Raw genomic sequence first — 13990 nt, 5'->3', positions numbered from 1 at the left:
CTTAAATACAAATTTTCTGCTGTATAACAGGATAAGTTTAATCAAATTATTTTTAATTAAATATGATAGTGAATTTCATTGTGAAGGATCCCAAAATACTTTGCATAGTGTGTACATTTAAGAATCACTAATCCACATCTGAAATATAATCACATCTGGGGTAGATTATAATAGCTATTCTGTGGTTAGCATTTGTGTAAAGTTTTTTGGATTTTTATTTCGTTAATTGGGAACTGAAGAATAATTGCTCCAACTGAAATAAGGGTAATTTTAGGTTGAGGCAATGTAAATAGCCAAATTGCAATTTGGCCAGCAGGTCAGGATTAACACTTATATTTTTGCAAAAAGGACTACTGAAAGAGTTAGATATTGGTAGGATGAATATTATACGTAATTAATGATTAGCCATATCAAACAGTCAAAATCAATTCCCATTATATAAAAGTGCATGTGTGTTGCTAAAGTTAGAAAGTTAAACCACAGAGGAAGCTGCTCACAGTATTAATAGGTAGGTTGTTGAAGTTACAGATTTGTTTTTGATTAGAGTGAACTCTTTTTTTCTTTTGGATTAGTTTATTTAAATTTAAGACGTGAATAGAGAAGAGAGAAAGTGAGGAAGGTAACTTTTCCGTTCCAAACAATGAACAAAAAACAGACAGCAGCTGAAGATTCTCTGTTCTAGAAAACCTAGTGTGTGTAATGAATTTCAAAGTTCTTCAAATGTTTGTCGATTATATATTCCACTAGTGGTGTGCATCTTCCCCATGCACTTAAGTTTAAAATCTTTTGGCCAACACTGCATGTTGGAGGCCACACTTGTGTTATGAGTGTCTCATGCCTCCAACTGAAGATGACAAGGCTGGGGCATCCCCAGTTCTCCCTTGGTTCCTTCTCGCCACCTGTGACTGAAAGTTGGAATTGCAGCGTCCAAGCTTTTTCACTCACTGAATGGCATATTCTTTGTTATGTAAATAATTGTACTGAGATTAATCCAGTGCAGAAGGACATTTTCATTAGGAAGGGATGTGAGGAACTTGAGTTTGAAGAGTAATACCCAGGTTTTTGAACTGAACCTGTGTCGACTGAGTCTCAGTTCAGTGCCTTAATGAGAAGACCATGCTTACTGATATTGGAAATTTAGGGGGTAATTTGACTGAGAGTTTGAAAAATTGGAGTGGGGAAAAAGGAACACTTGTGGTTTTTTTAAGTGTCATCTTGCCAGCTTAAGTGTCTTAGTCTCTTCTTATGTCACATCAGAAAAATAGTTCTTGTTTTGGTAAGTGAAACTAATGTGTCAAATTATGTACAATGTAATATTTTTCAGAGATGTGAAGCCTGATAATATGCTGCTGGATAAAGCTGGTCATTTAAAACTAGCAGATTTTGGTACTTGTATGAAGATGAATAAGGTTGGTATATTTAAACCTTGAATCTAGCACTGGTATTTGAGGAGAGCATCCAGTGGATATTGTTCTTTGGGATTCCATCTGCTATTGATTGATTGACTTTCTCTGGTGCGTAGCACTATTGTGTTTGAGCACCTCACATCTGTCAACAAATTTAGCCTCACAGCATCCCTTTGAATTAGGGAGACGTTATTATATCAGTTTTACAAATGGGATGTTGAAGCATTAAGAGATTGTGCCTTTCAGTCCCATAGGAATTCTGTAGCAGAGACATAAAAAGAACTTAAGTGTCTTGGTACTTGCCTTAGTCATAAGAAAATCCTTCCATATCCCAGTATATACTAGTTTTCAGAGTGTGTACCGTGGAAAATTAATTGTTGAATTGTGCACTTTGGTTTCAGTACCGAGAGAGCAAATAACATTTGTATCCTCTATTTTTACTGTTGGTTAAAAGGAGACCATTAAAAGTACTGATACCTCTTAGGGTATGTCTACACCACAGGATTATTTTGATTTTACAGAAATGTTGTATAAAGTCGAGTGCCCGCAGCCACACTAAGCACATTAATTCGGCGGTGTACGTCCATGTACCGAGGCTAGTGTCGACTTCCGGAGCTTTGCACTGTGGGTAGCTATCCCGTAGCTATCCCATAGTTCCAGTCTCCCCCGCCCATTGGAATTCTGGGATGAGATCCCAGTGCCTGCTGGGCCAAAAATTTGTCGTGGATTGTTATGGGTAAATGTCGTCAGTCAATCCTTCCTCCATGAAAGCAACGGCAGACAATAATTTCACACCCTTTCCCCAGGATTGCCCGGGCAGACGCCATGGCACGGCAACAATGGAGCCCGTTCAGCCTTTTTTTCACTGTCACCGTATGTCTGCTGGATGCTGCTGACAGACGTGGTACTGCAGTGCTACACAGCAGCATCCCCTTGCCATTGCAAGTTGGCAAAGACGGTTACCAGTCATACTGTACTGTCTGCTACTGTCATGGGTGCTCCTGGCTGGCCTTGGTGAGGTCGGTCGGGGGCACCTGGACAAAAATGAGAGTGACTCCGCCAGGTCACTCCTTAAAGTTTTGTAATATGGAGAGTCCGTCTGCCTAGATTCAGGCAAAAGAGCCTACAAGAACCAGAGGGCAACGGCACATACAGATCAGGAGCCCCGATCATCCCGCAGCATAATGATGAGCTGCAGACCGTTCTAAGGGAGAGCCCCTGCAACAACCCACCTTTTGTTCGCTTTTTCCCCCCCCCTATCCGGGCTTCCGTCAAGTTATCCCCCATGGGAATATAATGTGAATTAAACGTATCTAAAGGACAAAGGCAGTCACGATGGTTAAGAAAGAAAGAAGCAGAACACAATACACTGACTATAGCACTGCGACAAGCAGAGATAAGAGGAAAGAAGGGAAGCAGGTATATACAGCGAGAGTAGAGTGCCAACAGCAGCTTGCCATTGGTCAGCCTTATAGTTGAAAATGGGAACTGTAGATAAGCACATAAGATAGAAGCAGGCAGGACGGATCTCTTTTGTGTGGGTTGGGCCTTTGGGTACACTGGGTAAATAAAATGTCCGGATGCGTGTTGTTGGGGACTAGCTCCTAAACGGACAGTCTATTTTTTATTTGCGACAAATGTGAGAGGTCTAAGATCTGATTGTGAGCCTGGTAGGAAGGAGGTGGGCTAGGGTAGGCCATGACCATGCAGTGCTGTGACTGGTGGAGAGAGCCTGAGCCAGAAACACTGACTCGCATGAATTATTCTAGCAAACTGAAGCCTCCTACTTTAGCAAACTTAAAGAAGGGAATGACCTGGAGTCATTCCCATTTTTGCCCAAGCGCCCCCGACCGACCTTACTGAGGCCAGCCAGGAGCACCCACGGGACGATGACGACGGATACCAATCATACTGTACAGTCTGCCATCGGCAAGGCAAGGGGATGCTGCTGTGTAGTGCTACAGCACCGCCTCTGCCAGCAGTATCCAGTAGACATACGGTGACATTGAGAAAAGGCGAGAAACAATTTCTTCCCCTTTGCTTTCACGGGCGGGGGAGCGCTGTCGACATATACCCTGAACCACCCACAACAATGGTTTTGACCCTTCAGGCACTGGGAGCTCAGCCCAGAATTCAAATGATTTTTGAAGAATGCAGGAACTGTGGGATAGCTACAGTCATCAGTCGCCCCTCCCTCCGTGAACGTCCATTTGATTCTTTGGCTTTCTGGTATGCTTGTCTCAACTCCTTAAGTTTCACGCAGCACTGTGTTGAGTCCCTGTTGTGGCCTCTGTCCATCATGGCCTTAGAGATTTTTTCAAATGTTTTGGCATTTCGTCTTTTGGAACGGAGTTCTGATAGAACAGATTCATCTCCCCATACAGAGATTAGATTCAGTATCTCCTGTGCGGTCCATGCTGGAGCTCTTTTTTGATTCTGGGACTGCATGGTCACCTGTGCTGATCAGCGCTCCACGCTGGGCGAACAGGAGATAAAATTGAAAAGTTCACGAGGCTTTTCCTGTCTACCTGGCCAGTGCATCCGAGTTCAGATTGCTGTCTAGAGCGGTCACAATGGTGCACTGTGGGATAGCTCCTGGAGGCTAATAGCATCGTATTGCGGCCACACTAACCCTAATTCGAAATGGCAATGTCGATTTCAGCCCTACTCCCCACGTCGGGGAGGAATACAGAAATCGATTTTAAGAGCCCTTTATGTCAACGAAAATGGCTTCATTAACGCTGCTGGATTTGATATAAACTTGTAGTATAGACCAGGCCCTAGTATGAGGCTGCAGTCCATGCCACTGTTATCAACAGGGAGAGTACATTTAAAAAAAACAAAACACCAAGAACTTGCGAAAAAGAGGACTCGACTCTCTCAAAAAGCACTGTTTTTTCAAATGTGAGTGAGAGTCTGAAATTCCTTTGTTGTACCTTCTTGTTTTTTCTTTTGCTCCTACTTCTACTTGTCTCATTGACCTAGACTGCAGAGCGAGCTTCTTGTTTTATCTGCTTGAGGGGACTTAAGCTATTTAGCAGTGGTAAAGAGCGGGAAACTAAAAGCAAGAATTAAAGAGAATGGAGACTCAACCCTAATCCCCACTCCGTCAAGGAAACAATACTCTTAATAAATATTTTTGTTTCTCCTGTAAGGATGGGGAGGGGGGAATCCCCATCCTCCTAAGTTTCTCAACTTTTTTCTCTTTCCCATTTCTGAATGACTTGTTTCTCCTTAAGGTAGATAGCCTCGAACTACCTTATTTGAGCTAGGGAAGCTACTCCTATAGATGAGCCTGATAGATCCTAATATGAGAGTTACTGTACACATAGTGCATAATATCAAGGCAGACAAAAGCATATAATAAATTAGGAAATATTTTTACCAGACTTCGATTTCTGTAGAACATGACATGTATTTAGTGACATATTTCATTTTACACTATGGAGCTGATTCAGTGTCCACAGGCGCCTTTACATGGACTTTAATGGAATATAGATCAGGCCCAGAGTGGCAGTATTCCTATTGATAATTTAAAAAAAGTTACTTATGATTTGCATCTAGCAGCCTGATCACAAATTGAGAAGAAAAGGTTGATTCTGCTGCAACCTTTTCAGTGTAAAGAATCAGGTTATTGAAGGACTTGTTGGCAGAAAACCCCCAGTGCAATGAGAAACTTGAAAAGGAACTTTTTAATTTGATGGACACATTTATATCTGCTAATGTGCTACTCAAAGCTCCGAAGAATCAAATCCATATTGTTCCTTAGAAAAATCTGAGGTCTTGGCAGTGTCTCAGTGGTTGCATGCAAACTATCTCCTTCATGTCTTTGGTTATCGTGTTACTGAAGTGTGTGTGTATAAAAAAAAAAGAAAAAGAGCTGAAGCAATTTCTGTCTCATTTGTCTGTGATGAAACAATCAGTATCCAAAGTTGCTGTGCCCTTTATATGCTTATTTGCCATAACTTCATTCAGCAGAAATGTCTGTTGACCAACCACATGAAAGACATCTCAGAATTATTCTATTGGAATATGTCCTTGTGAGGCCATAAAATAATAAATGATTTCCAAAGCAACTTTGCAAGCACTATAACAAAAAAAATTGCTGTTCCCTACACAGTGTTGTGATTTGTTTTCTGTCAAACAATACTGCATACATGAACATATACTGGGGAAGAACCTTGAAATAGGTGATCCTGGGTAGATCACATGTAACCGATAAAGCACATCTGTTAAATCTTTTCAGGAATGCTTGAATGAAGAGTTTTGTCTAGCTGCTTTATAATAAATAAATAAAAGGCACTTAAGAGCTCCTTCAAATAAAGCCACGCTTGGGCAGTATGTGCGGGCAGTTCCTCATGACTGCCTCAAATGGCTTTAGAGGAGTATCCTAGGCATGAATTTGATCCTATATGTTAAGCTTAATTATGTTTAGACCTGGAACAGTTAGGCAATGATGAATCTTGATGAAGAAAGGTGTTATCTTTGTTTTTAGTTCTGAGCTGCAAAGTACCAAAAAAAAAAAAAGACATCCATTCCCAATAAATAGACTTTAGCATATACTAGTGTTGCAGAGGCAATTCAGTGTCTGGAATACACTTAAGTTCACTCAAAAAATACTGGTTTTCAATTGGATATGTTAAGCAAAAATTAATTATAAGCAACAGTTTTCCATTATGAAATTGCCTCTGCAAATCCCCTCTCTGTGAATAACATGCCCTGTCCTATGGAGCCTAGAATCATTTCAAAACTGTATGAACAATAGAGAGGAGCAAGGGATGCTGACCATGAATCCAGTATTCTAGATCACAGCCAAGAGACTGCCCCTAGTTTCAGTTCTTTCTCCACTGGCACAAGCAGCCTTGGGACATTCCTTCCAGCCCTTATGCAGTTTGTCTGTTTAGGATTTCAAGTTTTAATATCATTTAGTTTTTTCTGTTACTGTGGACTTCTTTCAGAGCCATTTAATAGTTATTAAATAGCATTAAAATATATCTTTGGCAGATCTGGAGTTATGTGCTGCATTTAAAAGATACTTTTAGCATGATGAAATGCCCACCTCAGACGAACGTTTTCAGAATCTCTATTGTTTAGGAAAGAGTGTTCATCTAGATGATAAATATTCCCTTAAAATGTTGTGCAATTCCCATTCTAAATATTTGAGCCTTACTGTTTTGTTTTGTTTGTAGGAAGGTATGGTACGATGTGATACAGCTGTTGGAACACCAGATTATATTTCTCCTGAAGTATTAAAATCCCAGGGTGGTGATGGTTACTATGGACAAGAATGTGATTGGTGGTCAGTTGGGGTCTTTTTGTATGAAATGCTTGTTGGTGAGTAACAAGATCATCTATGTTTTATGAGTAAAATTAACTGCACTTACTAGTTTATGTTAAAATCACATTATGATGTTTCTCATGTAGTTTAATTCAGAATTATCCTGCTTTACTGGTTGCCAGTAATTGTAGCGTTTACAAAAAATGTTTGTGCTGTACAGAGGCATCAGCAATATTATGTCAGTGGGCTTTTGTGGGTTAGTGTTGTTAATTTTGTTTTTAAGTTAAAGGAACTTGCTTCTGATGTAGTTTTATTCCCCTCTCTAGATACTGCTAAAATTTCCCTGCCAGATACAATTGATCAAAAGATTTTTTTTTGCTTGTGAAATGTACCAAAATGCATCATGTGTCAGGTATTTTCAAAGATGTTTTGCAAGGAAGCCTAGTTCAGATGATCCTATAAGATCTCAAGTCACCTGGCGTCCCATTTCAGATGAAACAAGTTGAATTATTTGCTGTATTAATACACCGGTGTATCATTCAGAAACAGAATATAACAATTCCATTGCATGGCACTTAATATAACTTGGTCCAGTGTTGCTGACTCCATCCTTGGTTATGGTTATGAGAGACCATTTTTTAAAATGGGCAAACAAATTAATACATTCACTTTCTCTTTCTCTTTGCAAGCATATATTCCTGTATGTGCTGTTCATCACAGGCTAAGGAAAAAAATGGAGAGCTCCCCTTGTTAATATATTGTCAGCACTTCAGTGGTGAACACTCGAGAAACATTTAAGACTTCTCTCCTGAAGTCTTATTGAACATAAAGCATCCTAACAATCCTGTTTGATTTGAATAAAATGTATCGGCACTAAATGGAATGCCTATATTAATAAGACTTACATTATTGTGGTTAGTGATGCACCTAACTCTACCACATCTAAGCATATATATGTAACTATAATTATATATGAGTCATTTTGCCTGTAATAGATTGTAGCAGTAGCCACCCACCAAAACTACTACTTACATCCAAATCAAGCAAATAATTGAGCAAATAAATTAACCTTAAGTCATCATCGGGTCAACTAATTCAGTCACTGGTGAGTGAGAAGGAATTCAATAGTCAAGGCTCCAACAGCAAGAATTGACCATACTTGAACATTCTTTAGAGTAGTTCATAAACTGTGATATGTGAGCTTGTTGACAGCGGTACCTGAACAACAACAAAATTTTGTTTCAATGCACAGTTGCCACATGCACTGCAGTGTGTCAGAAAACATCTTAGAAACAAAATGTACTCTCCTGTCTTTTTTCAGCCATAAAGGTGAATAACATTCACTTGCCATGCAAGCATAGTAGTTTTATTTAGTGGTGTGTTGTGCGCTGTGGCTGTGCAGGTAGGTGTTGTCCTCTAATCTGGTGCACAGTTGGCTGGTTTTGTATTAAGACTAACCTCCTGCTTGCATTGGGCCTCATAGGTTGAGTTGCTAAGGTAAATTTGTGAAGTTCCATGTCAGTCCAACTAGAGCCAAAAGATGGTTGTGGTCATGGGAGGTTCAGAGTGGCTGCAAAACCTGCAGCCACAGGGAGCCCTGAGACCAAAAGGCTGTCATTCAGGAATTTGCTGTAGAGGAGGAGCTCCCACTGTACTCCCTGCCCTTCAGACACTGCAGCCTATCCCCTGCAAAACTGTGAAGCAAGAGGCATGTGGAAAATTCCCTCATCTCTCTGCAGGGAAGTTGGGAGGTGAGGGTGGTTAGTTGGGTCTGGTGGATAAAAGGCTGGCTATATAGAACTAAGGTGAGTTGCCTGGTTCTTCAGAAGCAGAACAGCTGGCTGTCTGCAAATTTGAGCCTCCTCCCACCAGGGGTAACTACTGTGTAATTTTTTCAGCATTGTGGGTGTCCAGGGCACTGCTGGTAGGGTGAGGGAGGGCAGGGGTGGGGGCGGAAATGCTGCTGAGGAGAAGAGATCGCCTGGAGCTGAAGCTGCATGGTGTTCAAATAAAGCTCCCATTCTTTGAGTACTTGCTCATGTCTGTTCCATCCTAGGTGTGCAAGTGCCACATGCACAGTTGCCGGAGATTTTTTTTCCCCTTAGTGGTATCTGTAGGACCAGCACTAGTGTCCCCTATAGCCACACACACATGTGCTGGTATAAAGGGTGCTGCCAGATCTGCACCTTCTCAGTTCCTTCTTAACACCTGTGATGGTTGCTTGGGATGACCACCTTGCTCTTGCAAGGCTTTCCCAGTGGTTTGGACTTTGTAGTCTATTCTCTGTAGTTTTTGTAGTTAGAAGTTAATATTGGTGTATATAGTGTAAATAGCAGTCCCAGTCATCAAGGGATATTGGCCCAGGGACTGGGCAAGCCCCGGTCCTCAGGCTTCAAGCCATATACCTTGTGTGGTGAGCCCAGGCCAATGAGTGATTTGCATTCGAGTTGTCTGAAGTGCCTTGGGGAAGGTCACATTAAGGAGATCTGCAGGGGCTTCAGACTGCATTCACAAAGATAGGGATGTTTGGTCTGAAGGCTTTGCTCATGGAGGCAGCCCTCAGACTGTCTTTGGAGTCATGCCACTCCAGATCAGTGCCAAGCAGTTAAGCCTCCAGGCGAAGTGCTCCACTGGCACTGTGCTCTTCCTGGGACTGTTCTCCATTGTTGGTGCTGAGGAAGAAGCATAAGAAACAGTACACTGAGAGAGGGCACTCTCTTGTGCCAGAGAGGGACAAGCAGGGAGCAGCTGATGCAGTGAGACCCATGGCGGGCCACTTGTCTTTCCTAGAGAGACACTCGGCTCTGGTGACTCCGCCTAGGACAGCGAGCCCAGTCTGGGACCCATCTCTGGCTCCTGGGATTGGTTGTGGCACTGCATGCCTGCGGGTCCCCTCAATTCTGGAGGCCTTCCAGGCTGCAAAGAATTTGATTTCCTCCTGATACTGCCCACCCCCCAAAACCTCTTGCCAGCCAGGGCTACCAGGGATAGAGAGTTCAAGGGGTGGTGAGTTCCATCGCGACAGCAACCACCGTGGCACCTCCCAGAAGAAAGCCCTCCAAGACCCTGCCATAGTGGTCCCCAGTCTGGTGCCTGTCACCAATTTCCCGGCACTACCTGGAAGCAGAAGTGGGTATGGCTCTCCAAGGGAAGAGTCCTCTTCAGAATCAGAGGGGGAATCCTTCATCCTGTCGAAAAAGTACTGGTACCTGATTTATGCACTGGAATTTGGTACAGGCACTGCAGCTGGTACTTGGCCCCTGGGCTATTGGCCAGTGCACTGGCAATATTGGAACCTGTGGTCACACTTGGTGGTGTCCAAGAGAGATTAGCCATTGTTTCATCCCGACTGGCACCGGACCCCAACTCTGGTACCGACCCCAGCACCTAGGTTACTGAAGTAGCCCAAATGGAGATGGTGCAAGTGAAGGACGAAGGACTAGCCCCTCCTATGGTGCTAGCTTCTTCCTTGTCATCTCTTGATGAGGCGGTTGCAGGTCCTAGTAACCAGTTTCTGCCAGATGACTACAGGGCCTATCAAGAGCTCCTGAAATAGGACACCACAAACTTGGGGCTGGAAGCTGAGGAGCTAATGGAGTCCATGCACAATCTGATCGATACCCTGGCTGAAGGGGATCCTTCCTGAATGGCCCTGCCAGTCAATGAGGTAGTGTTGGGGCCAGTAAGGGCGCTATGGCAGACCCCTTAGTCTCTGCCCCGTACCTCAGAAAGGACAGAGATGAAGTACTATGTACTGGCCAGTGGGTAGGAATACGTGTACTCACATTCCCCCTCCCCTAGAGTCACTGGTGGTGTCATCCTCAAATGAGTGGGACCCCAAAGAGCCCCATACCCATAGAATAAAGAGGCTAAGAAGCTGGATCTGTTCAGGCAAAAGGTTTATTCCTTGGGTAGCCTCTATTCCTTCATTCCTCTATTCTAACCAGCAGGCTTTGTTGAGGAGGTATGAGTTTAACCTGTGGGACTCAATGGTCAAGTTTAGGGACTCCGTGCTGCTGGAGTCAAGGCAGGAGTTCATGGTCATTCTAGAGGAAGACAAGATGATGGCTAGGGTCTCCCTCTAGGCAGCTCTAGAAGCAGCTGACTCAGCAGCCAGAACTTTGGTGTCAGTGGTCATCATGAGGCGCTGTTTATGGCTCCAGTCATTGGGGCTCTCGCATGTGGTGCAGCAGTCTGCCTAGGGTACCTCCCTGTTCTCCGAACAGATGGACTCCAAGCTTCGTGGCCTTGAAGACCCAAGGGCCATGCTTTGCTCCAGGAAGCATTTCAGGCCTTAACAGCCTCCTAGGTTTTCAGGACAGTCCAGATGGGAACCCTATAAAAGAAAAGGAAAGGTTTATAAACATAGTCAGCCCTTGCCTTCTACCTCAGCTTCCCAGCCAGGCACAAGTAGGTACCTCGGTGGGACCAGGTAGGCCTTTTGAAGGTATGCCTGAGGATGACATACCACACTTGATTCGGGATCCATCCCCCATTTTGTTTTTGGACTGCCCTGTGTGGTCCTACATAACATTGGACCATTAGGTGCCCAGTACTGCAACAGTTGGTTACATACTGCAGTTTTCGTCCACCTCTCCATCCCACCCCACTTCAGGGACCCTTCTTACAAGAAGCGTCTCATCCAGGAGGTACAAGCCCTCCTGTGTCTAGAGGCTGTAGAGGAAGTTCCCGAGACTTGAGCAGGAAGGAGTTTTATGACCCATCCTGGACCTTCATTGCCTCAACAAATCTCTCAAGAAATATGAAGTTTGGCATGGTCTTGCTGAATTTCCTCCATTTCCATTTCCTCCCTGAATCCAGGCGACTGGTATGTCACCCTCAGTTTAAACGACATTTACTTCCACATCTCCATGTTCCAGGCAAGCTTGTTCAGCTCTTGACAGACAACATGGCCTCGATGTTTTACATAAACAAGCAAGGAGGATCTTGATCCTCAGCTCTGTCAGGAGGCCATCCAACTATGGGTCTTCTGCATCAAGCACACTATTCATTTTGAGGCATCACATCTACTGGGAGACTGGAATGCGTTGGCAGATCACCTCAGCAGGTCCTTTTCCTCTCTCCACGAGTAGTCTCTTCACCCAGAGTTCGCCAGTGTTATCTTCCAGAAGTGGGGGACTCTCCAGGTGGACCTGTTTGTCACCAGACAGAACAGGAAATGACACTGGTTCTGTTCTAGGCACAGGCTCAGGAAGGGCTCCCTTTCCAATGCCTTCCTGCTCTCATGGGCAGATGGCCTGCTGTAACCTTCCCACCAATCCCCTGGATTCACAAGGTCCTCCTAAAGATCAAGAGGTACATGGCAAAGGTTATCATGATATCTCCAGGAGCATTGATTCGGCATCCTTCTGGACATCTCAGTGGCAGCTCCACTAGCACTCCCACCCTGTCCGGACTTGATTTTGGAAGACCACAGCTGGCTGTTTCACCCAAACCTCACTTGTCTATACCTGATGGCGTGGCTGCTGTGTTACTGAACCCTGAGGAGTAAGACTGCTCGAATCAGGTTCCACAAGTCTTGCTAGGTAGCAGAAAGCCAAGTAGGTAGTCCTGGTGGAAGGTTAAGTGGAAACGTTTCACTTGTTGGACCTCCAAATGGAATCGTTCTCCGTCTCTGTCTTCCCTGCAGTCCATCTTGGAGTGTCTGCTCCACCTGAAACATCAAGGTCTGGCTCTATCATCTATTAATGTTCACATGGCAGCCATCTCACCCTTCTAACCTTCAGTACGGGGAAGATCAGTCGTCTCACACAAGATGATGGTCAGGTTCCTCAAGGGCTTGGAAGGCTCTGCACTCAGGCTCGCAACTCGATTTTCCCATGGGACTTAAACCTGGTCCTACTAAAGCTCACGGGGTCCCCCTTCAAACTGTTGGCATCTTGTTCCTTACTGCTCCTGTCTTGGAAGGTTGCCTTCATAGTGTTGATCACTTCGACCAGAAGGGTCTCCAAGATCAAATCCCTGATATCAGAATCCCCTTATATGATGTTCTTCAAGGACAAGGTCCAGGTGTACCCCTACCCGGCTTTCCTACCAAAGGTGTTGTCGCAGTTCCATAACAACTAGGACATTTTTCTATCAGTCTTCTTTCCAAAGTCCTACAGTGCTGATGAGGGACATCTGCTGTATACGTTAGGTGGGTCTGGTCCTCTATATTGAGAGAAAGGACTAGTGTCATTCCAAAGAATCTCGTCCTGGATAACTACCTGCATCCGAGCTTGCTATGAGCAGGTGAAGGTTCCGCCTCCGACCATCATGATCACTCATTCCATGAGAGCCCAGGCTTTGTCAGTAGTGTTCCTCATGCAGATACCAATCCAGGACACCTGCAGGGCTGCAACATGGTTGTCTGTCTGTTCATACCTTCACATCCCACTACACCTTCACCCAACAGGCCCGTAATGATGCCAGTTTTGGGAGAGCAATGTTGCAATCGGCATGTCCATGAACTCTGAGCCCGGGAGTATTGCTTGTGAGTGTGGAATGGACATGAGGAGGTACTCAAAAGAAGGAAAAATGGTTGTTAACCTTTCATAACTGTTGTTCTTCAAGATGTGTTTCTCATGTGCTTTCCATGACCTGCCCTCCTAGCCCTCTGTTGGAATTACCAGCAAGAAGGAACTGAGACATTGCAGAGCCCCGGTATGTTTGCAAGGCTTCAGGGGGCCCTAGGGCTGGTCCTGTGGATACTACTAAGGGAAAAAAAATCTCTGGCAACTGTGCATGTGGGATGCACACACCTAGCATGGAATGGACATGAGCAACATATCTAAAAGAACAGTTACGAAAGGTTAGTGACTGGCTTTTTTTTCCAGCCAAGATTCCTCCCACTTGTCTACCTTCCCTTTTAGGTCCCCCTCCCCACACTTTTACATAGACCTCTCATTAATGGCACTTTTAAAATTTTCTCCGAGAGCTATTCAAAATGTTTTTTTTTTTTCTTGATTTCTGTTTTGTAAAAATGGAAGCAAGGCGAACTCTGGCTTGTGTTCAACAATAATCCAGATAACAGCAGGAATATGAAAGTTGAATTAGAAAAATTAAAAGGTCAAGCCATTCAATGAAGTTCAGCTGTGTACCAACATATATCAAGACATCTTGTGACAAAGTTGTTCCTTGTAATTTGAGTAATACAAAAGACTGATGGTAATGGCATCTTCATTGTGTTTCCTTTTGAGGCATTGTCTGAAAACCTTAGATGTTTTAGAAAGTTGTTATGATCAAACGTTTTAGGCTTTGTTAGGCATTTGTTTTGCTATAGAGCTTAGAAATACTTATTTTATAC

General features: G+C 43.8%; 1 protein-coding gene across 7 annotated transcripts in view; it reads left to right on the top strand.

Moving 5' to 3' along the window:
- Window positions 1-13990, top strand: part of ROCK1 (Rho associated coiled-coil containing protein kinase 1) — a 178094-nt gene that overhangs the window by 74498 nt on the left and 89606 nt on the right. For all 7 annotated transcript variants that reach the window (XM_075062959.1, XM_075062956.1, XM_075062961.1 and 4 more), the window contains 2 exons: window positions 1325-1409; window positions 6596-6740. In XM_075062959.1, coding sequence (XP_074919060.1) covers window positions 1325-1409; window positions 6596-6740 — 230 coding nt within the window. The remainder of the gene's footprint in view (window positions 1-1324; window positions 1410-6595; window positions 6741-13990) is intronic.

This window comes from Chelonoidis abingdonii, chromosome 2 (genome assembly GCF_003597395.2).
Source record: "Chelonoidis abingdonii isolate Lonesome George chromosome 2, CheloAbing_2.0, whole genome shotgun sequence".
Lineage (NCBI taxonomy): Eukaryota > Metazoa > Chordata > Testudines > Testudinidae > Chelonoidis > Chelonoidis abingdonii.
Note: the sequence above shows the minus strand (reverse complement) of the source record. Positions and strands in the feature narration are given on the sequence as shown.